Source organism: Myotis myotis, unplaced genomic scaffold (assembly GCF_014108235.1).
Source record: "Myotis myotis isolate mMyoMyo1 unplaced genomic scaffold, mMyoMyo1.p scaffold_m19_p_7, whole genome shotgun sequence".
In the NCBI taxonomy this organism is placed as follows: Eukaryota; Metazoa; Chordata; class Mammalia; order Chiroptera; family Vespertilionidae; genus Myotis; species Myotis myotis.
This window is the reverse complement of record NW_023416379.1, coordinates 56,467,962-56,494,791: the sequence shown is the minus strand read 5'-3', so window position 1 is coordinate 56,494,791 and position 26,830 is coordinate 56,467,962. Positions and strand designations below refer to the sequence as shown.

At 37.2% G+C, this 26,830-nt stretch overlaps 1 protein-coding gene across 7 annotated transcripts in view; it reads left to right on the top strand.

Moving 5' to 3' along the window:
* The window catches only part of LOC118660017 (cytochrome b5 reductase 4), a 68,497-nt gene that overhangs the window by 5,982 nt on the left and 35,685 nt on the right, over positions 1–26,830 (top strand). For 6 of the 7 annotated variants that reach the window (XM_036316898.1, XM_036316899.1, XM_036316895.1 and 3 more), the window contains exons 3-5: positions 16,958–17,058; positions 18,962–19,043; positions 24,661–24,690. In XM_036316898.1, the coding sequence (XP_036172791.1) occupies positions 16,958–17,058; positions 18,962–19,043; positions 24,661–24,690 (213 nt within the window). The remainder of the gene's footprint in view (positions 1–16,957; positions 17,059–18,961; positions 19,044–24,660; positions 24,691–26,830) is intronic. The other variant, XM_036316894.1, reaches the window with a different exon arrangement.

Here is a 26,830-nt window from a genome sequence, read left to right as displayed (position 1 = left end):
GCCAGGCAATTTAATGCCAAAGTAGTAAAATTACTCTGTAACACCTAGTTTATAAAGAATAATGTTCCACCTTAGTGCTTTATAACAGAATTCTGTCAGAAAAGTGTCTCTGAGAATCTAAAGTATATCAGAAATCCCATATTAAAGCCCAATCTTTAGTTCTCACTTGTAGCTGTCTTTATTATTTAATGTATGTTTCTTAGCAATATTAGTTACCTGATTTTTCTAGCCTATAGCAAATTAGAGGCTTCAAATTAGAAATGAGTGGATTAAAGAAGGTGAGCAGGAATATAAGAAGGTGGCTGGTAAAAGCAGATTTTATGGTATCTAACAACCTGACATGTAGATGGGAGCAAAATAATAAAAGGGCACAGACCTGTACAATAGGCCTCCATAGCAATTGTCCTTGAGTCACTCAGATGTGATTAAATATGTCCGCTATTCTCTATTGGAAGTGTGTCATTTATTGCTATTACCACAATTGCAAATTTTTTTGTTGTATAATTTAGGTGTATTTTTGTTGTATAATTTAGGTGTATTAATTTTGTTGTATAATTTAGGTCAATTATATTAATTACACTAACCTATATGAAGGCAGGGACCATGTCAGTTTTACTGCTTTGTCCTTGGTGCCTGGAACATAGAAGTCATCAATATGTTTGTTGATTGAATGTAAATGATCATTCTTAAGAAGTTTGGTTTCTTAAAGAGGTGTATGGTTGTCACAGTAGATTGGTGCTATGACAACTGGAAAGACACCAGTAGACACCAATTAGTTTGCTAGGAATGCCCAAACAAAATACCATAGGCGGGGTATTTTGTTTGGGCATCGAAAACAAATTTATTGTCTCAGTCTGGAGGCTAAAAGTCTGAGATCAAGATGCTAGCAGGGTTGGTTTCCTTTGAGGAAGAAGAATCTGTTCTGTTACCTAGTTTCTGGTGGTCTGCTGCCAATCTTTGGAGCTTCTTGGCTTATAGAAGCATCACCCTGATCTCTGCCTTCATCTTCACATAGCATTCTCCTGTGTACTTGTGTCCAGATTTAAAAAATTTTTTTTTCTCATTAATCCTTGCCAGAGGATATTTTTTCCATTGTTTTTTTTGTTTTGTTTTATATTTTTTTTTTTTAGAGAGAGAGAGTGGGAATGAGGGAGAGAAGATGGAGGGAGAAGAGGAGGGGGAGAGAGAGAGAGAGAAAGAAACATCTATGTCAGAGGGAGACACATCGATTAGTTGCCTCCTGCATGTGCCCAGACTGGGGCTAGGGATCCAATCTGCAACCCAGGTACGTGCCCTTGACCAGGAATCGAACCAGGGACCCTTTGGTCTGCTGGCTGATGTTCTAATCACTGAGCAAAAACTATCCAGGGCCAGATTTTCTGTTTTTATGAGAACACGAGCCTTCCTTATTTCATTAGCAGTTTACCCTACTCCAGTATGACCTTATCTAATTACATCTGCAATGACACTATATCCAAACAAGTTCGAGTTGTGAAGTATTCATGGTTAGGACTTCAACATATGTATTTTGGGGTTGCACAATTTAACCCATAACAGAAATAATTAGAAGGTGAAATATTTTCAATGGCAAAGAGGAAGGAATTTTGCAGCAGGTGATGACATAACTCGTTCCAAGGCAGAAGAACAGCTGCTCTACTCCCCGAGGTTTCTCAGGGAAATGCAATGTATAGTACCAACAACTTGGAATGAGGATTCTGTCATGCAAACATTCTTTTTGTCATTTTACAGGGCTTTTAATACCCTCCTTGCCCTTCCACTATGCTGCCTACCTATTTATCAGATGTGAGTAACTATTCAGAAGGACCTCCCCACCCTGCCTGTGTGTTTTCTGCTAGACTGGGTGAAGTGTGTATGTGGAAGGGGAGGATGGGGGGATTCCGTTTCCCAGGAATATCTCAGCTGGCTCAGGCTGTAGGCATGTCTGAGCTCTGTTTCTTCAGTAGGAAGCCACTTCTCCAGAAAACTCACTTTTGTGAACCCCTCATATCCTAGTTATATCAGATACAGGAGGCACTGTTGTAACATAGTCATACGTTATTATTCATTTGATGGAGTTAAAGGACTGGTTTGCTGGGTTCGAAAAGTAACATGTACTTTTACAGTTACTACTCCCAGTTACATATCTCCTTACTGGTCTGAATGCATGGCTCCTCTTCTGGTAAAGGTGTTGATTTCAGGATATATTTTTACAAGTTTTTGTTGGAGAATTTGTTCTGCTCTGTTAATAATAAAGCCTTCCCCCCCCCCCTCCTTTCAGAAGAATTTGGTTTTGTATTTTATCCAGAAACACTTATTCAATACAGGTCCTGCCCTTAGAGTTTCAATTCCAGTAGGAGAGGATAAATGACTATTAGACAAGTCTGAGTGAAGTGCCATAAGAGGGCTGTAAAGAAAGTGGTATCAGATTGAAGAGAGGGAGGCATGTGGTTTAGGAAAACAAGAGACGCTTCGTGGTAGAGATGAACTTGGAAGTGATGGACAGGATTTCAACAGGAAACCAGGAGGAGGTACATCCAAATAGAGGGAAAGGTCTAAACAAAGGTACAGACTCAGAAAAGTCTGAGATATGTGCTGGAGCTTAGGTTAACTGGTGAAGAATTATAAGAAAGAGGACTACAAAGTTGTGTTAGGCCAGGTTGTGGAGGACCTTGAAATGTGTTCTTAATTTAGACAGCGCTGTAAGTTATGTGAGGTTTTTGAATGTGGTGACAGTGTGATCAGCGTGTGCCTTGGAAAGATCAGTTTGGTGGCGGTATGTCAGTTGAAATGGGACTAGGAAGGCATTTAGCTCCATAGGGAAGTTCAGGTGGCAGTAGGTGAACCAGACTGTTGACAAAGACAGTGGAGAGTTACAGGATGAACATGAGACAGATTACTGTAATTTCTAAAAGGATCCTAAATGAAAGTAAAAGAAAGCACATGACTAAACGTAACTATCTTTTTCTTCTTAGCTGTTCTAATTTAAAATGTTAATGATACCTTGAAGGGGGGATGTGTGCCAACTTTAGCTTTACAGGTCAAAAATGTTTGGACCCACGTTTTAATCAAAGCTGTAGAACAGAGAAGCAAAGTATTATAGTATCTTTTTTTTTAAGTTTTAAATTCTTTATTTACTTTAACAACTGCCCCATTTTTAAATCAGGTCAAAATTCAGCTGACTGGGTTGTGGGAGGCACAGTTAGCCTCTTCAAGAAATAATTTTTATATATATTTTGGGGACTTTTCTTTTTGGGGAGATATAGGAGTATTTCTGCCAAGTTGGGTCATGTTCATAAAAATGATGGTGTGAGAAGAGTACTTGGCTGGCAGCAGCCTTAAATGTATAAACTGTGGGCATTCTCTAAGGCAGGTAATATAGAGTTTCTAATTTGTTCACTCAATTCTTACCATTTCCTGTAAAGTTTGTAATTTCTTTAATGCAGTGGGAGTTAGAACATTAAGGGGATGGGTAGGGGAAAGATTGCTTTTTTAAAAACTTTGTTGAATTTCCTACTCATTCGTGCTTTGTGGTTTTCTCCTTTATTGCTATTTCTCCCTCATAGGAACTAAAAGTGATTTACAAACATGTAAAGCTTTGAGCAAATATCTAAATTGCTCATATGTAAGAGTTCTATAGAACCTAGATCAGACTTTGTTTTTTCTGTAATATATTTTACTGTAGTATGTAGTCACTGTGGGTAATGATGTGTTAAGTTGTGAAATCATCATTGGCAGCATGGTGCAATCTTTGATCTTAATGAGGATGAGAGGAAGTGTGGCCTGACCAGCAATCCATTTGAATAAATGGTATTTAGAAATAGTTGATTACAGTCGATAGACTGGTGGCCCTATTTTAAAAATCTAGTGGATCAATTCTCCAAATAGGATTTTCTTTATAGCTTAGAAATGAACATGCTTTGATTTCTCTTAATGATTGTCATATACTAGTAAATTAGAGAACTGCTTGTGACCCCTGACAAAGTGACTTTTTTTTAATGGGTCGGTATTTTTTTTTCCCATAGTTTAAAAATTGTGGGAAATTGATTTTAAGAAGTAGTGTGTAGCTCTATTATACTTTATCACAGCTTCCTATTTTTACAGTACAATCCCCTTTATTCACCCATTTCTAACCTAATCCATATATTTTTCAGGTTGCCTATTGTATTCCATTAATGCAGATAATCTAGTCTTTGTTGATTTGTTAGTTCTGTCTGACTGTTATCCAAGTCTTTTTGTTTTCTTTTACTCTGTCTTGATCTGTTTAACTGTCATTGAGTCTCTTACTCTTTTTTTTTCCTCTTCCTCTCTCTGTACCTCTCTTCCATTCACTAAAAATTTAATAAAGTGAAAATACTGTGGTCTTGGGGCCTTATGTAACACTGAGATGTTTGTCCGGCTGAACAAACTTCAGCCTGCATCTTGAAATTTTCATTGTAGGGGAGTTTTGGATTATAAATTCAGTTTTAGAGAAAGATATGCGGTTATTCAAACTTTCTCTTGCTCTTGTGTCAGTTTTTTTTTATTATAGTGAATTTGTTAATTTCATCTGCTGTTGATTATAGTGGCATAAAGTTGATTACAATATTCTCTTATTATCTCTTTACTGTATGTAGGTTCTATTGAGATATGCCCTCTTTTATTCCTGATATTGCTAATTTTTAGTTTCCCTCTTTTTTCCCCTCAATCTTACTAGAAGTTCACCAATTTTTTTAACTTTTGGTTTTGATCTTTTCTGTTGCTTGTCCATTTTCTGTTTCACTGACTTCTAGTCTTATCATTATTAGGGAGATGGCTATTTTTTCCCCTGCAGCATTGGCATCATCTTTATGAAGATACTTGGAATAACTCTCATTATATTTCTGGTGAATGTCTGAATTACTTGGTAGTGGCAAATTTAGCGTTGTGATTTTTAACCTCATTTATGTTTTTGCTTTTGCCATTATCCCTTCGCCAAAGGTTTTTTTTCTCATTTGAACTTAGTACACAGTCATACAATTTTCATTTTTTAAAAATTAAAATCACATATATAGCTCAATATCTCTATAAGGGGTGTCAGATCTGTGCTGTGTACTATTTTATTTTCATAACAAACCTGTGAGGTAGGTATTGTACTTCACAGATGAGGGTACTGAAGCTTGGAGAATCCTTATTTTCAAATGAGGAGACTGAAGCTGAGAGAGTATAACAGTGGGAACTCATAGCTATAACTTGTAGAAACTCCAGTATAACCTGGTTTAACTAGAAAACAAAGATTGACTACAAAGTTACAGGTAGAGCTAACTTGAGGTGAAGGTTGGTGCAGGGGTTCAGATAGTGTCCCCAGGACCTGTTTTCACACCATCTTGTAGTTTCCTTTCTGGGATTGCTCCATTTTAGGACTCACTCTTTATAGCAGAAACATGGATGCAGCAACTCTCCCTCTAGTTGTTGTCAGGTTCTATTCAGTTTATCTAATAGGTAAAATAAAAGTCTTGGAATTGGCTCCGATTGACATAGTTTTGATCATGTTCATATTGCTGTAACAATAATTCTGTTTAGGAGCAAATGATGTACTTAATCACTTAAATCTAGGCCACAAATTTCATCCTATAGCCTAGTTGGGACCACTTTGGAGCACACATGGCTCCTTGAAAAAACTGTGACCTTGTTGCTGGAAGGGGAGTGGATGCTGGTGGGGAAAATATTAATGAGATTAAAGTAACTTGTTGAAGACATAGTAATGAAAATGGAACCTCCATTTTAACCTATGCAGCCTGATTCTGAGCTGTTATGGTTAAACTATACAATATTCAACTTCTAGATTTACTCCTGGTTTAGCATTTACTTTGAGTGCCATATGTAAATTCATTCATTAAGAAATTAGCATGAGGTGCATATTACTTGTTCTTCTTATGTGCTAATTAACATTGCTAATTAGCACTCATAGAGGATATCCTTCTGAGACAGTTTTTAATTTTAGTAATTTAGTGAAACATAGCTTTTTTTGTGACTTTGTGTATAGTTGTCATTCATAAAGAAATAGAAAAGATAGATTTTAACTTTTTCTCTTAGTTCATTTATTTAATTAATATTTCTGAGAGTCTATTATGTGTCATGTACTGTACCAGGTTCTGGGGTGGGTAACATGGAAATTTAAAACAGAGGTGGCCCCTGATCTTATGTAATTTCCAATCTGAAGGGGAACATACAGTATTAATCAAGTCTGCTGGGTATTATGAAGGAGAGTATGCTGTGCTGAGTGAAGACTGCTGAAAACTGAGCCTAGATACTCTATATCAGGGGTGGGCAAACTTTTTGACTCAAGGGCCACAGTGGGTTCTTAAACTGGACCGGAGGGCCGGAACAAAAACATGGATGGAGTGTTTGTGTGAACTAATATAAATTCAAAGTAAACATCATTACATAAAAGGGTACGGTCTTTTTTTTTTTAGTTTTATTCATTTCAAACGGGCCGGATCCGGCCCGAGGGCCGTAGTTTGCCCACGGCTGCTCTATATAATAAAAGCCTAATATGCTAAGTGCCTGTTCATCCGGTCATCTGTTCAGCCAATCAAAGAGTAATATGCTAATGATATGCTACGGCCACTCAACCACTCTCTATGGCGTGCACTGACCACCAGGGGGCAGATAGTTGACTGGTAGACCAGTCGTTATGATGTGCACTTACCACCAGGGGGCAGATGCTCTGACTGGTAGGTTAGCTTGCTACTGGGTTCTGGCTGATCGGGACTGAGTGAGACAGGCCAGACATGCCCTGGAGCCCTCTCCCAGTTTCTCCCCGGCTGGCCAACCTCCCGTGTCCCTCCCTGGCCCCAGTCGTGCACCAGTGGAGTCCCTTGGCTTGGCCTGCACCCTCTCACAATCCGAGGCCCCTCGGGGGATGTTAGAGAGCCAATTTCGGCCTAATCCTGCAGGCATAAAAGGCTAATATGCAAATTGACCGAACGGCAGAATGACTGGTCACTATGATTCGCACTGACCACCAGAGGGCAGATGCTCAATGCAGGAGCTGCCCCTGGTGGTCAGTGCGCTTCCACAGGGGAGCGCTGCTCAGCCAGAAGCTGGGCTCATGGCTGGCAAGTGCAGTGGCAGTGGCGCAAGCCTCTCCCGCCTCCGTGGCAGTGCTAAGGATGTCCGACTGATGGCTTAGGTCCGCTCCCCCTGGGGAGCGGACCTAAGCCATCAGTCGAACATCCCGAGGGCTCCTGGACTTCAAGAGGGCCCAGGCTGGGCTGAGGGATCCACCCCCCACCCCCAAATGCACGAATTTCATGCACCAGGCCTCTAGTGAAGAATAAATGGGAATTAACTAGACCAGCGGTTCTCAACCTGTGGGTCGTGACCCCTTTGGCGGTCAAATGACCCTTTCACAGGGGTCGCCTAAAACCATCCTGTATATCAGTTATTTACATTATGATTCATAACAGTAGCAACATTACAGTTATGAAGTAGCAACAAAAATAATTTTATGGCTGGGTCACAACATGAGGAACTGTATTTAAAGGGCCAGAAGGTTGAGAACCACTGAACTCGACAAAGAGGAATAGAAACAATATTCCAGGCTCCTGGAAAAAGCATGTTCAAAAGCTGGGTGGTGTGATTGTATGAGAGAGAGGGAGAGAGAACACTCCATATGTATACACACATGTCTGTGAACATAAGGAACATAAAGCTAGTGATGTCTGTGTTTTTTCTTTTCTTTTTCTTGCATCAGAAAGATGTACTCCTTTCAAAGACTCCATTCCTAAGACACTCTCTTTCCTAAGTGTAGTTCTTTTATGTTCGCTTAATCTCTCCAGCTTCCTCTATGATTTTGGGCAGTTGGTTGCTCATCCTACATTGTTTAACATCCTCAGTTCGTTCTTTCTTCCAACAGCTTCTTTCAGTCTCCTCATCTTTGAAAACCTGACTCTGGTCCTCTCTGACTTTGCTTTCTTCCTCAGCATTTATTGTAGGACCTCTGTTAGAAAATCTATAACATTTTTGGCCACTTTTTATATTTCTGTCTTTCCATTTGAGTTCAATATTAATATGCTGCTTCTCTCCCTAACCCTAGCACCTATCACAGGGCATGACTCATGGTTAATGGTCAATAAATGTTCTTTGAATCATGTAAAATACTTTAAAACTACATTATAGTAAGGATATCTTAATGATTTCACAAATAAGTAACCAGTTGAGGAACTTTCATATTTGCTGTTTCCAGATTATTGGTTCCTGGAGTTAAGTTATATACAAGTTCCCTAATCAGAAACAGTATTTCTGGATAATTTTCTAAGATGTATTAATGGCCATTTTTTTTTGAGCCTCATTTTAGAATGTGAGCTGTAGCCTGAAGGGATCATATGTTCTATTTCCTTTGTACAGCTTCATATTTCCTTTGGGGGGGGGGTGTTGCATGCTGTGGGGATTGGGTAAATATTTAAGATTGCGTAAGGGCCATTTTGTCATTAAATATTTTTAACTAAACTTTTTACTTTGTTTTTTTATTTATTTATTTTTATTTTTTTAAAATATATTTTATTGATTTTTTACAGAGAGGAAGGGAGAGAGAGAGAGTTAGAATCATTGATGGGAGAGAAACATCGATCAGCCGCCTCCTGCACATCTCCTACTGGGGATGTGCCCGCAACCGAGGTACATGCCCTTGACCAGAATCGAACCTGGGACCTTTCAGTCCGCAGGCCGACGCTCTATCCACTGAGCCAAACCGGTTTCGGCTAAACTTTTTATTTTGAAAAAAGTTTCAGACTTACAAAAAAGAGTGATGCAGTGAACTCTATAAACCCTTCACCTGCCTGGATTTACCCATTATTGATAAAATCTTCATTATATTTTGATGAATTCATTTTATTTACATTGTTAATGTGTTCTTCATACCTCTTTGTCTTCATTTTAGTAGTCATTCTAAGTTTATGATATACATTTTTACTTACCAGTCGATCTTCAAATAATATTATGCCATCTCACATGCAGTGTGAGAACCTTATCATATACTTCTATTTCACCCTCCTATGTCTTGTGCTATTATTCATTTTACTTCTACATGTTATAAATCCCACAACATGTTATCATTTTTGCTTTAGTCCAGTGGTTCTCAGCCTTCCTAATGCCGCGACTCTTTAATACAGTTCCTCATGTTGTGGTGACCCCCCAATTTCATTGTTACAAATTGAACATAATTAAAGCATAGTGATTAATCACAAAAACAATATGTAATTATATATGTGTTTTCTGATGGTCTTAGGCGACCCTTGTGAAAGGGTCGTTCGACCCCCAAAGGGGTCGCAACCCACAGGTTGAGAACTGCTGCTTTAGACAGTCACCTTTTAAAGAGATTAACGTAATAAATGGTGCATGGGATGACTCTCAACCATCTGAGCCACACCGGCTGGACTGATATCATGTTTTTTATTTTTAGTATTTTCATTAGACTCTTTTTTATAGTGTTTATCTCTGCTGAACTTTCCCATCTGTAAAATGTCATTCACATTTTCAGATAGTCTTTTAAGATATTAATTATAGTTATTTTAATGTCCATATCTGATAGTTCTAACTTCGCAGCATCTCTATTGTATTGCTTTTTCTCTCTTGACATGGGTTGTTTTATCTTTTGTAAAAATGCATCTTATAATTTTTTATTGAGTGTCACACATTGCATATCTATGAATGGTAAAATTTATACTCAGAAATAGGTATACTTTTTCTGGCAGACAAGTTGATTTAGTCTAGTTAAATGATGGCGAACCTATGACACGCATATCAGAGGTGACACGCGAACTCATTTTTTTGGTTGATTTTTCTTTGTTAAATGGCATTTAAATATATAAAATAAATATCAAAAATATAAGTCTTTGTTTTACTATGGTTGCAAATATCAAAAAATTTCTATATGTGACACGGCACCAGAGTTAAGTTAGGGTTTTTCAAAATGCTGATAAGCCGAGCTCAAAAGGTTCACCATCACTGGTCTAGTTAGTTGTTGAGCTGGGTTTGGTGTTTATTGTTGCTGTTGATATCATCAGTGCACCACAGACTTCAAATTCCTTCAACAGTGGGTTATTGCTATCTTGTTTTTTGCATGGATCCAGCACTGCTAGAGGATTTTTCTCATTGTTCCTGCTCTATTCTCAGCTTACAGCTGGGTAGGTTCTCTCTTTATGCTCTTGCTCCTCTCCCAGTGGCAGACTGCTTTTGCTTGTTACTTGGGACAAGACTTGGGGCAGAAGGGGTTTTGCAGTTTGTCTTAGGCAGGTCCTGTGCACTTGAGCCCCAGGGGCTGAGTTTTCTTAGTACTTTTGTCACTTCCCCAGCGGCCATGTTCTCTGTCTCCTACTCAGGGCACAGGATAATTTAAACAGAATGTGATAAAGGTCGCTGAGCACTTCAGAAAGTCATCTGGGCATAATTACCAAAGATCATCTTATGTGACCTTATTAGTATTAGGAGAGACAATAAACTAAAAGGAAATTTACCAGTAAAAGCATTAAAAATTAACCAACATTCTGAGCAGTTACATTCTGAAGGAAGTTGATCAGATTGAAAGGTAATGACACCAGATGGAAGTTAAGATCTTTAGGAAATGGTAAATATGTGAGTAAAGAGATAAGATTACTTTTTTTCCTTTTAAAAAATGAATGACTATTTAAAGCAAAAATTGTAATATTGTATTGTGACATTATATAAAGTATAGGGATAGAGAGTGGTAAATTGTCCTTATATTAAATGTGAAGGGATATACAATATTAACCTAAGTAAACTAAATAACGTTAATTATATATATATTATAATCCCTAGGACAGCCACTTAAAGTATATCACAAAGAGGTATATAACCACCAATAATATGAAATTCTGAAAAATATTAGTTTAATTCAAAAGAAGTCAGGGAAATAAAGGAACAGAGACACGAACAGAAAATTTGCAGGGTTGGGGTGGGGAAGAAAACTTGGGGTTGGGGATAGAAACTAATAAAATAGTAGCTCTAAATTCAGAAAGAATGTTTATGCCTGACAAAGTTTCAGAATATATGAAGCAAACATTAACAGAATTGCAAGATAATTAAAATGCACAATCATTGTTGCATATTTTAACACCCTCTCTTAGCAGTTAGAAGAACTAAAAAAACACCAGTAGTCCTAAAATAATAATATGCAGTTTCTTCACGGAACACCAGATGGCACAGTAATCACATTGCTTGCAAAAATGGATGTGTACTTGAACATAGTGACATGCAGTTCTTTTATTATGCAAACATACCTTTTTCCTCCATTTATTTTAGTGCCAAAAAAATGAGCAATGGTAATTAATGAAATAAACAGAAATACTGTAATATGGTGCCATAATACTTGGCACATACATAATAGGCATTAAATAAATTTTTTTTGGAATGAATATAATATGGGGCTTTGAAGTTAAATCTGTGATTAAATTTTGAAACAAAAATTATTTATTTTAAAATCTAATTATAAAAATACTGCTTTTACTTAGAGCAGTAGTTCTCAAACTTTTTGGTTTTAAGCTCTCTGTACTCTTTTAAAAATTATTGTGGGCCTTAAAGAGCTTTGTGTTGGCTCTTTATGATGGAGCTATTGATATTTACCTTTCAGAAATGAAAATTAAGAAATGCAAAGAATATTTTAAAGTTGAAAGTTAAAAATAAGCTCCCTGTGTTATAAATAATACATATTTGTGAAAAATAACTACATTTTACAAAAAATTTAGTGAGAAATTTGGTATTATTTTACATTTTGGCAGATATTTTTACTATATTGCTAATAGATGACCAGAGTAGTCTCATGTCACCTTTTGTATTTAATCTTATACACCCATGAAAGAATGAGATTTTTAAAAAAATTCGGATAGCATCTTCATAATGTTACCAAAAAGTTTTTGTCTGGGACCACCCAAAGAGTCTTGAGCTTCCTCAGGAGCCCCTGGACCATGCTTTAGACTCTGACTTACAAAATAGCACAAAGGAAAAAAGAAAAATTATTGGTGAGTATATGGCCTAAATCATGGAGATGCAGGTCACTCCTTGGTGGAGGGCTATTAGGTTCCTGTGTATTGTTGCCTAACCTGAAAAATTATGGGAGCCTCAAATGGGGGATAGATTAAATAGTTAAGTACAAAATGTCACTTAAGTCTAACATTGTACTGTCTCACTTAGAGCTGGGGGTTGAGAATAAGTTGGAGCATGCTGTAATGCAGTTCTGAGTTCAGTTATCTGAGAAATGCGGTGTGACTCAGGTTCTATCGGTGGGAAAAGGCATTTTCTCCTATGCAGAGTTGGAGTAGTGCCTGAAAAAGAGCTCTTTGAAATTAGCATGTTCACACGTTGCTGCTGAGAATGGAAAACAGTCTGGCAGTTCATCAATAGGTTCAACATAGATAGCTATGTGACCCAACAAATTCACTTCTAAATGTATACTCAAAAGAAATAAAAATATATGTCCACACAAAAACTCATACATGAATGTTCATAGCAGTATTATTTATAACTAGAGTCCCGGTGCACGAATTTGTACACTAGTGGGGTCCCTCAGCCTGACCTGTGGGATCCGGCCAAAACCGGCTCTCTGACACTCTCCGAGGGGTTCCGGATTGCGAGAGGGTGCAGGCCAGGCCAAGGGACCCCACCAGTGCATGATCAGGGCAGGGGAGGGATGCGGGAGCTTAGCCAGCCAGGGAGGGACTGCGGGAGGGCTCCAGGGCATGTCCGGCCTGTCTCGCTCAGTCCTGATCAGCCGGACCCCAACAGCAAGCTAACCTACTTGTTGAAGCATCATAGTGAGCAGTTGAGTGGCCTTAGCATATCATTAGCATATTATGCTTTGATAGGTTGAATGGCCGACCGGTCGACCAGACACTTAGCATATTAGGCTTTTATTATATAGGATAGCCCCAAAGTGGAAACAATGTAGATGTTCATGAACTGATGAATGAATAAACAAAATGTGGCATGTCCATCCATGGAATGTTATTCAGCCATTAGAAGAAATGAAGTATTGATACATGCAAAACATGGATTAACTTTGAAAATATTATACTGAGTAAAAGAAGGCAAACACAAAAGACCACATACTATATGTTTCCATTTGTACAAAATGCCCAAAATATGCAATCTGAAGAGGGAGAAAGTACATTTGCAGTTACCTAGGGCTGGGGAAGGTGGGAGGGATGCTAAATGAAGAATATTTCTGCATAACGGTTGTACTATCTGTTGTGGTCAGTGGCCCCTACATAGGGACTCATAATTCTTCACAATATCAAGAGCAAATGCTCAAAGGGAGTTTCTGTCTTTTAAAGAACTAATGAATCTCTCTTTTTTTGTGGTTTGTTTGCTTGGCTCCTTGTAATGCTTTTTAAGATTGGATAATGAGACCACTGTTACTAGTATCTCTTTTGGCTTTGGCTGCTAGAACGTTCAGGACTAATAACAATCATAGTAACATTGTTAACTAGGTTAAGCGACTAATGTATTTTCTTTTCTTTTACATGTTTTAGTGTGGGTTCTTTAAATTTTGCACACAAATGTAAGTACTTTATTGTAAGATGCCTGTGGTCTTTATCAGTAGCAGTTGGGATTTAAATTACAACAAATATAAAAAGTATATGTGAAAAACTAGAGGCAGCAGCTGCCAAGATGGAAAAGAGCTCTTTCTATGTAAAATAGCAACTTTAGTTTTCAGGCATAAAAGCAATATTGATCCTTAACTAGGTTTTTAAACAAACAGTGAGCTTGAGCTCCTAGACACCTGTACTGTTGAAGCAGATTCTAGATGACAGTCTGTCTATAGATTCTGTAAAGGTGAATCCTGTACTGGATGAGAGGTCAGACTTAAGACTATCATTCTGTGATTGAATTGGTAGTGTAAGTTTCTGACTATACAAAGCAGTCAGTGGTAATTTTAAAGTGGGTAATTTTTATTCTAAGAATTTATTTGACAGCTCAAAGTTTCAGACATATAATACAAAAGAGATAGTTTAGTGTGAAACTATTAAAACAGGTACTACTAGTGCATTGCCTAAAGAACTCAGTATAGTGATTGTTCTGAATGTATGTTTTCAGTTGCATAGCACCTCTGCTAGGATGAATTAGCTATAAAATGTACCCCTGAATATTGCTAGGGCATTTAAAAATTATGTATTTAAACATTAGAGTATATGTTCCTAACAGAACTGTTGTATTTTAACTTTAATAAGTTGCTGCTGCCCCTTCTTCCCCTCTCTTTCTCCTCCTCCCCCTCCCCTTCTCCTTCCTCCTCCTCCTCCTCCTTCTTACTCCTTTTAAAAAAATACCATTTTTCCTAGTTTCATTGAGATGTAATTGAAAATAACATTGTATAAATTTATTGTTTGGTGAAACTAAGTTGCTCTTCTTAGCATTAGTTAGTCAGTCCTTTTATTGGATCTGCTCCTGGTCAAAGTTTAAAAAACAAAATATAAAACAAAATAAAGTATTAGCAAAGAGGAGATAGCTAGATAGACAGACAGATAGACAGACAATAGACTGACTCCCTCAACCTTCCTCTGCTACTAAAGGTCCCGTATAAATGGATCTAAAAGCACCATTCATGATGTTTCATGAATCTATTTCTGCCTGTTTTTGTTCTTAATGTCATTATTAGGATTTGGGTTTTGCTGAATTGATAGCTTAACATTTAATTGAGATGGTCCAATTTGATGGGTCCATAAATACTATTTATTTATATTGTTGTGCATATCTGCCACACCTGTGCCATTAGAGCTATAGGAAGAATTCAATTGTGTCATTGCAAAATTTAGAGAGTTGCAAAATTAGTTTCTAAACACCAGGTAATAGGAAGCGAAAAGCTTGCACAGGAGAGACGGCTGTCTAAAAGCCATGTGTAGTACAAATACTAGTAGAGTACAATAAAGCGTGAAGGAAAAGCATAAAATTAAGTTCTTTGTGTTCCTTTTCTTCTGCCACATTCAGGGGTCCAAGTTTTAGTGGTTAGGAAATGATTTTGAAAAGGAAAAAAGGAAGGAGACCTTAAGAGGGGGGATAGAGCCTCTGGACCAGTGGAAAGGTACCAGTTGCATTAAGGAGCAGGGTTTAAGACTCATAATCAGCAAATCACCGACACTGCCAGGTGTGGTTGGATCTAACAGTCTTAATTCCTTATAGTGAGGGATTTTATCCTTCCTAGTTTTGTCCTTTTGAAGAGGATGGGGAATTCTTTAGGTTTGTGTCTTAGTCTATCAGAAAGGAAAGGAAGATTATGAAAGGATAAGTGTCAGTCTAAAGAGTTCAGGAAGCAGAGAACACATGTGGGACATTGCAGCCTTTATATGCTAATCATTGGTAGATAGTAAAGCTACCTGCTTATCCTCCTGCTGGTTGCTGAAGCACATGAAACTCTGTCCCAGAAGGTTAGATGATCATGTGTTGCAGATACCATGTTCCTGAGAACTCGAACTCTAGTCAAGGTTTGGTGGCAGAGAACGTTCAGAATTCTTTTGTTTGGAAGGGGGTTCTCTGTTTTAAAAAGTCTGTTGGGAATAATCTTGATCCTAATCCTTACCTCCAACATTTGTGGTCCATGGATTTTGGAAAGGTGGACAGCAGGAGAAAGGAAGGACTCCACCAGTTCTTTTTTTGTTTTTTAGACTTATTTTGAGGACTGCTGGGAGATTTTTGCGAATTTACTTCTTTTTGTTGCCTAAATTGCATTTGAGCAATTCTATGAAGACATCCTGACTGGTTGGTTATTTTCTAAAATTAAATTGGTAGAAAAACTGTAGTTATTTTCTTGGGTCTGAAATCCAAATTTTTCTTTTCTTCCAAGATTATTATATAGAATGAACATTTTAAGTTATCCAGGGTTATTTAAACTCCAGAGAGTCCTCATATAGGAGGGACAAGTCCTAGATATAAGAAAACCAGTTGTTCTCATTGCACTTGTTAGGTGTCTGTAGGGCTGGATTTGCCTATTATTGTATCTGGTTTTCACGTAAAGGATTAAAAAGCAACTCACTTCCCTGGTAAGGCTATTAATTGAGCTGGTCTCTATTTGTTGTTTCCTATTCCTTTTTCTGAAAAGATAAAACTATAGTTAAAGATATGACTAGATGAAATGAATATTTTGGGAAGATAAAAGGATTATTAAGTTCTAAACAAGAAAAGAATCTTCGTTCCTTGGGCAGCTGCAGAAAAGAATTATACTTGCTTTCATAGAGCATGCCTAAGTGGCCCGGGCACATTGCTCTGCCTTTCCTGAGATGATCAGACACATGAATGAGAGTTCAATTCTTTTTTTCATCAGATTCTTCAACCAGGGCAATAGAAGATGATATAGTGGAAATATGAGGGAGGGAGAGAGAGAAAAAGAGAGAGGGGGAGAAGGGGAGAGAGAAGGGAGAGGAGAGGGAAGAGAGATCTTGAAAGCAGAGGCATGACTGTCTTTGCTCTGGACAGTCTTTTCAGGGGTGTTTGCATGGCTAACAACCTTGAATAATAGTAGAGCTAGTGTCTTTCTCTAACATGTTTGCTTACTGCTAAGTATGGTATTGACTCCCTCCAGAACAAAGGGCAGGCACACTTACTGCCCATTCATTACAAAGATTCAAGTTTCCTAAGCTCAGAGTTTCTTTCCTGTTCTGCAACACATTGAGTATACAGGTGTTATCTGGCCCTCTTCACATAGAAGCGGGGAATTGGGAATTGGGGTTTAGGGGACTGTGTACATGCTGCTCTTCTAGCTGCAGGTAGTGATGTGAGTATTAAACTGTCCTATGTCTATGACCTAGTAGTCTGATGTTTTCTTATAGGACCCATGAAACTTTCAGGCTAACTTACTAGCTGCTAAGTACGGCGAAATCTTGAGCATAATAAATAGGATGTATTTTGAAAGATTTACTGGAACTTATGTTTGTAATTTGTACAAGTTTTAAGAAGTTCATTTAGGATATTATTTCTCCTTGCTTTGACACAGGGTTTGTTTACAATGTTAGCCCATATATGGAGTATCATCCTGGTGGAGAAGATGAATTAATGAAAGCAGCAGGCTCAGATGGAACAGACCTTTTTGATCAGGTAAGATACTGAAAGTAATCATAGTATTACAATGGAAAAGTACTCAGCGATTTAGCAGTGTGGTAGTTGTAGGAAAAAAAGAAAATAGTTGCATAAATTTCAGATATAAGTAACAACAGTTCATTTAGGTTGCCTTTGAATTATTTTACTAAACTTTTAAAGATGATTTCAAATCTGTGTCTAGGTATCTCCTCTTTTATAAAAATAATTTTAGAGAGAGAGGGAAGGAGAGGGAGAGAGATAAAAATATCAATGAGAGAGAAACATAGATCAACTGTCTCCTGCACGCCCCCCACTGGGGATCAAGCTTACAACCTGGGCATGTGTCCTGACCAGGACTGGCGACCGCTTGGTGCATGGGTCGATGCTCAACTGCTGAATCACACTGGCTGAACTAGCCATCTGCTCTTAAGTGCTTATTGCCTCTGTTGGCAGTTGTTTACTCAGTTTTGATCAATTTTAATAATGATTACGACTGACTTATGGGAGGCAGTGATGATGAGAGGAAAGCAGAGATAGTGCTTTACATATTATTGGATGCTCCAAAAATAGTTGGTAAATGAAATTTTAATTTATGTTAATAAATGTCTATTTATAATTACATATATTTTCTTTACATATTTTCTATTTTAGTGTATACTTATTTTCTCAGGAACATACATAAAGATTCTGACATCAGAAGTATTTGACCTGATTATTTTGGTGATTATATAGTATTTTGTCAAATAATATTATACTTTTCCTATACTGGTCTTTTACAATTGGACATTTAGGATGTTTCCAATATTTTGATGATATAAATAGTGCTGTAATGAGTATCCTGGCACTTATATCTTTGTGTATTAGACAAATGCAAATATTTTCTCAAGTAAATTTAAAATTAATGAAAGAGATGCATATTTTAAGGCTTTTATTGTATGTATATTGGGAAGGTACCCTTCAGAAAAGTTGTTTAAATTAAATTCTCACTATAAGTCTGGCAACAAATACCCTAATTCATTTTCCTTTAAGTGACAGTCTTACTGTGTTCCTTTTCAAGAAAATGTCTATCAGATGCTCGCCTGAATAACAGCTTGTTTATAGCTCATTCTTTTTCTCCTAAGCCAGGAACAGCCTTTCAAGAAGAAAACTCACTTCAGCTTGCAAATCAAACAATTGCCTAAGGCAGTTGTTCTCAACCTTCCTAATGCTGAGACCCTTTAATACAGTTCCTCATGTTGTGGTGGCCCCCAACCATAAAATTATTTTCGTTGCTACTTCATAACTGTAATTTTGCTACTGTTATGAATCGTAATGTAAATATCTGATATGCAGGATGTATTTTTCATTGCTTGCAACCCACAGGTTGAGAACCGCTGGCCTAAGGGATTTTCCGCAGGGCTACCATCTTACCTTGCAGTAGAAGTGCTTTTGAGGACTTCCATTTTGTCACACGGAATATAGAAGAGATTTGTACTCAAGGGTTGAGATTTAAGAAATTTAATAATATTTTCTACTTCCTGAAAGATGTTAAGTGAAACCACGGGTCTGGTGAAGAATATAATGATTGAAATCACTACCTTAATTTATGCTAAGATGAAAGCAGCTTTATTCACCATTGCAGTTTTGACATTAGTGCCAATGTTAACACAATGAAAAAGGCAATTTTTTATATATTTTGAAACTAATCGAGACCTCATGGATATCTGAAAAGGCATCAGGAACCTCCAGGGGTCTATAGACAATACTTTGAGAACATTGTTACCCTATGTATGCTACCTTTCCATCACTCCCTTATTGGCAAATAATCTGCTTCTTCATTTTTCAGAACAGTGTAAAAAATGTTTTAGTTTTGTTCAGAATAAAATCAGAGCATCTCATGGAGTTAGTCATGTTGCTTTTCTGTCATTCTATCCCATACCAGGTTCATCGTTGGGTCAATTATGAATCCATGCTGAAAGAATGCCTGGTCGGCAGGATGGCAGTGAAACCTGCTGTTCCCAAAGGTAAGTGGTGCCAGTGCTGAGCTGGCATTGATGTGTGACACACATGTACTTTTTTTAACTTGGATTTCAACAAATTTAAATAAATCACTATATTGTTCTTATTTTCACGGCTGCTATAAAGGTTTTACTTTAGTTCTTCTTTAGAATAAAACAATGACTAACCTTTCCTCTGTAGTCAGGGATTATTCATCATTGATCTCTACTGGCCTGACACTTATGGACAGAGACTATTATTAGATGGGTTAACTGTGTAACTGTCCAAACTGGGGCAAGTTTGATTCTGTTAGTAATTATGCTGGGATAATGTGGTAAATTGACTCTGACAACCCAGGGCATGTGTTCACTGTATAATCAGAACTCCTGGATGCAATAAGAACAAAGGATGAAAACAGAGATGAAGTGAGACTAGAGGATGAAAATAGATTATGTAGAAATAGAGAATGAAAACATGAAGTGGGAACAGAGAGTGGAAAGAGATAAAGTGGGAACAGTAGGTGGAAAGAGACTTGCTGAGATGAGGATTTGTGGAGGTGGGGTGGGGGTGGGGAGACGGTGGATGTACTGAAGAGGAATTTTATATATGGACTTCTCTCAATACCAGACCCCTGACACCATCATTTAGGTGGGGTCACCTGCCAGACATCAGTGCAGGGGCATCCAGAATTGGCATTTTGTGGGCACCTGCACAGTTAGGCAGTGTAGTTTTCATTTTATCTGGTGGTTTCTAGTGTGGCAGTGGTGAAATACCTGGGTATCTAGGAAGGAAACAGAAAAGCCAGCAGAGTCAGAATATAAAGCACTAGAGGCCCAGTGCACAACATTCGTGCACTCAGGGGTGAGGGGGTGGTCCCTCAGCCCGGCCTGCACAGCCTGGGAGTCCTTGGGGGATGTCCAGCTGCCAGCTTAGGCCCGCTTCGCAGTCAGACATCCTTAGTGCTGCCACGAAGGTGGGCCACTGAGCTCGCCAGCTGTCAGCACGGCTTGTGGCTGAGCAGCGCTCCCCCTGTGGGAGTGCGCTGACCATCAGGGGGCAGCTCCTGCATTGAGCATCTGCCCCCTGGTGGTCAGTGCACATCATAGCGACCAGTCGTTCTGCCATTTGGTCAATTTGCATATTACCCTTTTATTATATAGGATAATACTAGTGGATCCTTATTAAGCTAACAGTGTGATTTTTATATTTCATTGTTTTAAAAAATATTATGGTTTATGCTTTAGAAAGATATCAATAAAGAATAAAAAATGAAACTTTGAAAAGGTAAGCTGTAGTTGCTGATAATTTCTTTACATTCTCTGGCAAAGATGAAAATGTTCTTACTCTTTGCCCTTATTCTAGTCCATTTCTGTCATGGTAGCCACTAACTAGCCCCATGTGGCTATCTAGCACTCAAAATATGCTTGTCCATATTGAGATGTGCTGAAAGTATGAAGTATACACTGCATTTTGAGACTTTAAGTATGAAAAAAAGTGTAAAATATCTCATAGTTTTTATATTGATTACATGTTGAAATGATAATATTCTAGATATAGTATATTAAGTAAAGATATATTATTAAAATTAATTTAACCCATTTATTTTTACGTTGCTCATGTTGCTGTTAGACAATTAGAAATTATACTGTGGCTTGCATTGTATTTCTTTTGGAAAGTGCCATTCTAGATCATAAATGTACTTTTAAAAAATTCACCATAAGTCACATTTCTAAAATCTCATATTTTCCAGTGGCATAGTATGGTCTCTGGAATGTTTCTTCTTTAATTTCTCATTGCTTTATCATGATTTCTAATACTTTATGTTTTAGTTTTCACCCCACTCTCAAGCAGTTAATGACTATAAGTCGCTTAGAACCATGGATCCAGAGAATAGTTAAGATGTGGAAGAGGGGCTTAGAGCTGCTCTGACACCCTCAGTTTAAAAGAGAGGATGCTGAGGCTTGTTTGTATATGTACATTTCCAAAGGCTGTAGTTATTTAATATCCATTTTTACATAGTCAGTTTTCTTTTGCATATGCCAGTGGTTTTTAACTGGGGTTGATTTTGTTCCTGGGAGATATTATGTCTGGAGACATTTTGGTTGCCACAACTAAGCTAAATGCTCCTGGCATTCTAGTGTTTAGAGGAAAGGTTGGGGATGCTGCTAAGTACCCTATAACGCACAGGATAGATCCCCACAATAAAGAATTATCCAGCCCCCAGTTTTTATAGTGTTGAAGTAAAGAAACCCTCATATATGAATTAGTTTTTTATCCTTAAAAAATTATAGTATTAATGGCACATGTCTGTGAAGTTGATATGTAAACAAGACAGCATTGGATGGGCTGGAAGTTCAGCTTCTAAAGTCAGTGTTCTTTTTCCTAAGAGCATCAGTTTCCTCATTGGTAAAATGGGGACAGTTCAGGGCTCAAGTGGGTGGGCAAAACACAAGCTCAGAAGCTTATGTTGGGGGAAGCTAGACAGTTACTAGTGGAGGAAAAGGGGCAGGGTGTCATGATGAAATGGCCTTTATTGAATGAGCAAATTTGTTATCTCAGATTACCTTAATTTGCTTTTGCTACTAAAGAGTCTCTTATATTAGTTTAATCCTGGGATTTTTCAGAGTATGTATTTGAACTATTCAATTTCTATTGTAATTCTACTGGTAAACTGCTTCTAGGATAAGGAGTAATTCTGGCCTTGAAGTTTCAGAGATGTATAACATTTACAGATGATTACAAAAATGAATAGAGGAAAGTAAAAGGTAAAGAGAGTTAGGAAATATAAAAATTATGAAATTTTATAAGATATGGGAAATGAGTTTATAACTTTTGAAACAAAATCAAGAATTGGGCCTAAGTTGTGTTATGAGGAGTTCCATTTAGAGATAATGGAAGAATGTCTAGAGAAAAAATGGTTGTTAAACACATTGAAGAGAGCCAAAGAGTCTTCTGGCAAGGATAAGCAGTGAAGGGAACACGATGGTATGTTTTGGACTTTGTGACTAAGATCTCTGATAACAAGACTAAACTTATATCTGATGGTTTCATGATATCCATTTTTTTAGAGTCAGAAGGGAAGATGAGATATGTAGCTTCATGATAAATGGAAAACATTCTGATATAAATGCTCAGTATATGTCTTCCTAAAATGTTTTTTCAAGGCCTTTCTGAAAAATGTCTGTATAGTTTTAAAATGTAGCTAAATATTACTTCCTTAGTGGAATCTTTCTAATTCTTGTAAGTACAGATGCCCACCCTCTGTAGGCTCCCATACTACCTTCTACATACCTCTTTTACAGCATTTAATCACATTGAATTAAAAAGAATATAATGACATTTTGTTTTTAGTTAGGTTTACTTAATTTTTGAGTCAGTAGTGCATTCACACAATTCAAGAATGAGAGGTGCTCTTATTATACTTGTCTCCCCTCTACCCTTCTTTCCTTCCATGACACACAAAGGTAACCATATTACTACTTTTATTGTGAACCCTTCCAAATTATCTTCATTCATGTATAGGTAAACTATCTATATATTTACATTGTCCTAACTTTTTATCCAAATAGTTTCTTATTCTGTCAGCATCCCTGTTAAGATGATGACCAACAGGTATATGTTAACAGAATGAACGCACTGGCAAAGCAGGGTTTTGTTTCTTTTTTACCCCGGGGATCTGCCTGTGGCTCCACTTAGCAGAGGTGAACTAGATTGGGGTCACAATTAAAAGTGCTTACTTAGCCCTTTTACCAGAGAAGAGCAGGATGCTGATAGGTCACAGTGCTAGCCTTCCTAATGACCCGGACCTCTTCACAAAGCAGAGGTTCCAAGCAGAGTAATGCAGTTTATAGGACATTATGAGAAAAGATAAATGCTCTTGGCCATGGAGCCATCCACATGGTAGAATTAGTTATCAAGACAGAATAACAGATTTCTAGTCAGAGAGCAAAGTGTCTCATGTGACTAAAATGATTCAGATGTAAGTACGCTTAATAGCCAAAAAATTGTCTTTTTATTTCTATGACTCAGTTTTTGAAAAGAGCTGCAAAAGTAGACTCATAGAGTTTTTAAAGATAATTTAGATCATTTGGTTAGAAGTTCTTTTCCTACTGATATTTTTTGTATTAAAAAAAGAACCAGGGAAAAATTACTAATTTATCAGGATCCAGAAAATTCTGACAGATTCAAGTCAATTCAGGTCAAGCAAGAAGTGAATACATATTTTTTAGTAGAAACTAATTACTTGGACAATTTCTCAAAATCTGTGAGCCTCTTAGATGAAAACAAATTGTTTTACATGATAAATGAAATTCATCAAACTGCCAGCTGTGTGGTACACTGAAAATAGATTTACTTGTGATACTGCTGTTTGTTCTAAGATAAAACAAAGAATCACAACCGCAGTAGCAAAGACAGATAAAACTGATTGAATGAGAGTGACTAAGCAGGGACATCAGCGGTCCCTTGAAAATTATAATGACTAGATTTTTATCTGGCATTTTATAAAAACTCATTTTGAGGTATAGTCTAAATGGCTTTTAGGTCTTTCGTGTTTTCAGTGAGTATTAACTCTAGCAATGTTATGGTAAGTGTGGTGCTACGTTTCAGAAAAGATGGAGTCTAATCTTGGCTTTGCTGCTTAAGAGCTGTGGATTTCATTCAAGTTCTGGACCTCTGATTTTCAGTCATAAACAGGATCACATGATAATTTGCTATATGTTGTTAAGATTCCTTTCAGCTATGAAATTATTTTGGAAAATGGTGAAAATAAATAAAAAGGCTGGTCATCTGGCCCCCTTAGAAACATGATTATTTTATGACAGGTGTGTGAAATGGAGGTTATTATGGGATTCTCTGGTTCATTGAAAATCAGAACTTAAAAAATGTGAAAGCTTTGATTTAAGTTTCTTTTTCTGTAAAACAAGGTATTATCACACTAACAAGTGATGTCTTTCAATTTACTGCTTGATATTTTGTGTTAGCTTGTCATTCAGTTATTTTTTTTTTTAAACCCTGGCAACTTGCTGTGGGTTTTATTTTGACCATATGGTATAACTCTTGTGATCAAGCTACATAGATTGGTGCGTTGGCTGCCATCCTGAAAAACAATACCTGTTAAATTTTTTTGCTGGGTTGTAACACTAATAATTGCATTTTATATACATATGAAAGTCAACATATTTTCAGCATTATGGCCATTTAAATTTGGAGTAACAGTGGCGATTTTAAGTACTGACCTAGATAAAAGAGAAACATAATAAAATATCATCCTTTGGGTTGTTAATATGTATGTTTCATTTCTAGAATATAATCTAATAAATTCTTGTTAATTTTGACTAATTTAAAATATGATAACCTGGAAAAAACGTGGGTTTTTATATGTTTTCTTAAAAAGTTAATCGGGATATTAGAAAAAATATTCAAATAAGTAGATAAAAAGCCCAGTGAAATGCCTGGAGAGATGGCCTGCCAATCTTCAGAGATGAAACTTGTTTGAAACATGAGCCCTTATTTCTCTCTCAGACCTTAGAAAAAAGCTCTTCAAGAAAGAAGGGCTGATATCTTTAAGTCAATAATATTAACTGATATTCTCTTTGGCATTATAATATTCTTATCTGACTTTTTTTCTAAATCACTGTACAGACTATCATGAGGAAAAGAAAGTCTTAAATGGTAAGTCATACATTTATAGTGAAAAATGAATCATACTCACTTGATAATACATAATATTGCTTTACAGAATTACCTGGGGTATTCAGATATATTTTTAGGCTAATGATGTCTTTACTTCCCCAAACTTAAAGGATTGACAGAACTCTATAGATCCCATATTCCAGCCATTACTCTAATAGTAGTCCTCTCTATGACATCCCTGAACGTGTTCATCTGCCCTCAGCTTGAAGACTTGTAGTCATTAGGAAGCAAGACTGAACAAGTCACCTCCCTCAGCCATGTGAGGTCACCTCCAGTGTTTGCATACAGATGCTCATAGCCTGTTAACCCACTCTTCTCTAGCTGGGCTCAGCAGCAGTGCCTTCTTCAGCCATTCAGTATGACTTGGAATTATAACTGAACTATATTAATGTATGTGTAGTAATAGGGTTTTTTCTCTCTGCAAAAGGAAGTTTTAGAAAGTTAGCTAATAAGCTAAATTGCCAGATGAGTTATCTGTATATAAAAAAAGCCTAAGTGACCGTCCGACCGTCCGACTGGTAGCTTAGACGCACACTGACCACCAGGGGGCAGGTGCTCAATGCAGGAGCTGCCAACCTGTGGTGACTTGGCAGCTGCGGTTCTCGGGTGAGGTACCTGGAACCAGAGAGGAAGGAGCCTGATTCCTGGGTGCGACACCCAAGAGCCACCCTCTCACAGTCTGGGACCCCTTCGGGGATGTCGGAGAGCCAGTTTTGGCCTGATGCCTGCAAGCCAGGCTGAGGGACCCCACCGGCGCACGAATCCGTGCACCAGGCTTCTAAGTAGAGAAAATAGTCTGTACTGTAGACTAATTTATGCAGTTTGCAATGTAACAATCGAAGTTGCTTATCCAATAGTATAACACTGCATAAATGAGGCATTGATCTTAAATTTCATCTGATGATTGGCTCTTCTGTAATATTACACAAACAACCTTCACTTAAAGACTAATTACTGATGGACTGGGCATTTCATTTCCCACCACATATGGCTTCCAGAACCTTTACTTTCTTATTGCCCTGCTTTGGATGCATTGCATTTAACTACTACCTCAGTTAAAGGTTTCCCTAAAAATGGACTATAACATACCAGTGGTCTGGCTAGCACAGTTACCTCTTAAGACCTTAGATCTCTGAGATTGTTATACACACACATATACATGCAGGGGTAAGCAAAAGTAGATTTACACTTATAAGGAAAAATACATGCAGGTTATGATTATAGTAATAATACAAGAATAAACTTTGTTTCACCTACTCACAACTGTAAACCTTCTTTTGCTGTATTAGCTGCCTCTCATGTTCAGCTCATTTAAGTCTTGGTGGTAACTGTATGTATTTGTAGATGTGATCTACCTGCCTTCTAAGTCTTTATTCATACAGTTGTTTAAAATACTGAATAGAATAAACTACTATAGTATTCCACCAGAGACTTGATCCCTTCTATTTGATATCAGTCCATCAATCAGAATTTTGGAAAGGGATAATATCCATTCAGTCCAACTTGCTTTACCTAATTATTTTACTCCAACCCACATTAATCTCAGATTCCTTCAACTTATCCAAGGATATAATGTGTAAGGTGTGTATTATTTGGCCTATGGCATTATTCTCTCCTAATAATTTATATGTATATGGTACTATATAGTTTTTAGAATGTTTTTATTAATTCTGTTTATAGTTTTTTCTTACAGAAATTCTTAGATTGTGATGTGTTTATTTATATAAGAGGCCTCCTATATATATAGATATATATCTATATATATCTATATCTATATCTATATCTATATCTATATATATATAGATATATATATAGATATATATAATCTTAATAAAATATCTTTTAGGGCTTCTCAAGAACTTAATTTTGTTTTTTTTGTTTTTATCATTTTAGAAAAAATATATTTTGATTTATTGTAGTCTTATCTCTTTTATTATACCTGTAGTTTTGTGGTACAGCATTCTTCTTTAGGCTCACTGCTAATTGCTTCATATCTTTGGCCTTCTGTCACATCTCAGAGACTTCCTTTGTTTATCTGAAAATTAAGTGTATTCTGCAGAATTCCATGGGATGAGACGGACACTAAGTGAGTAAGGCCTGAATTCAGGGTTCTCAGTAA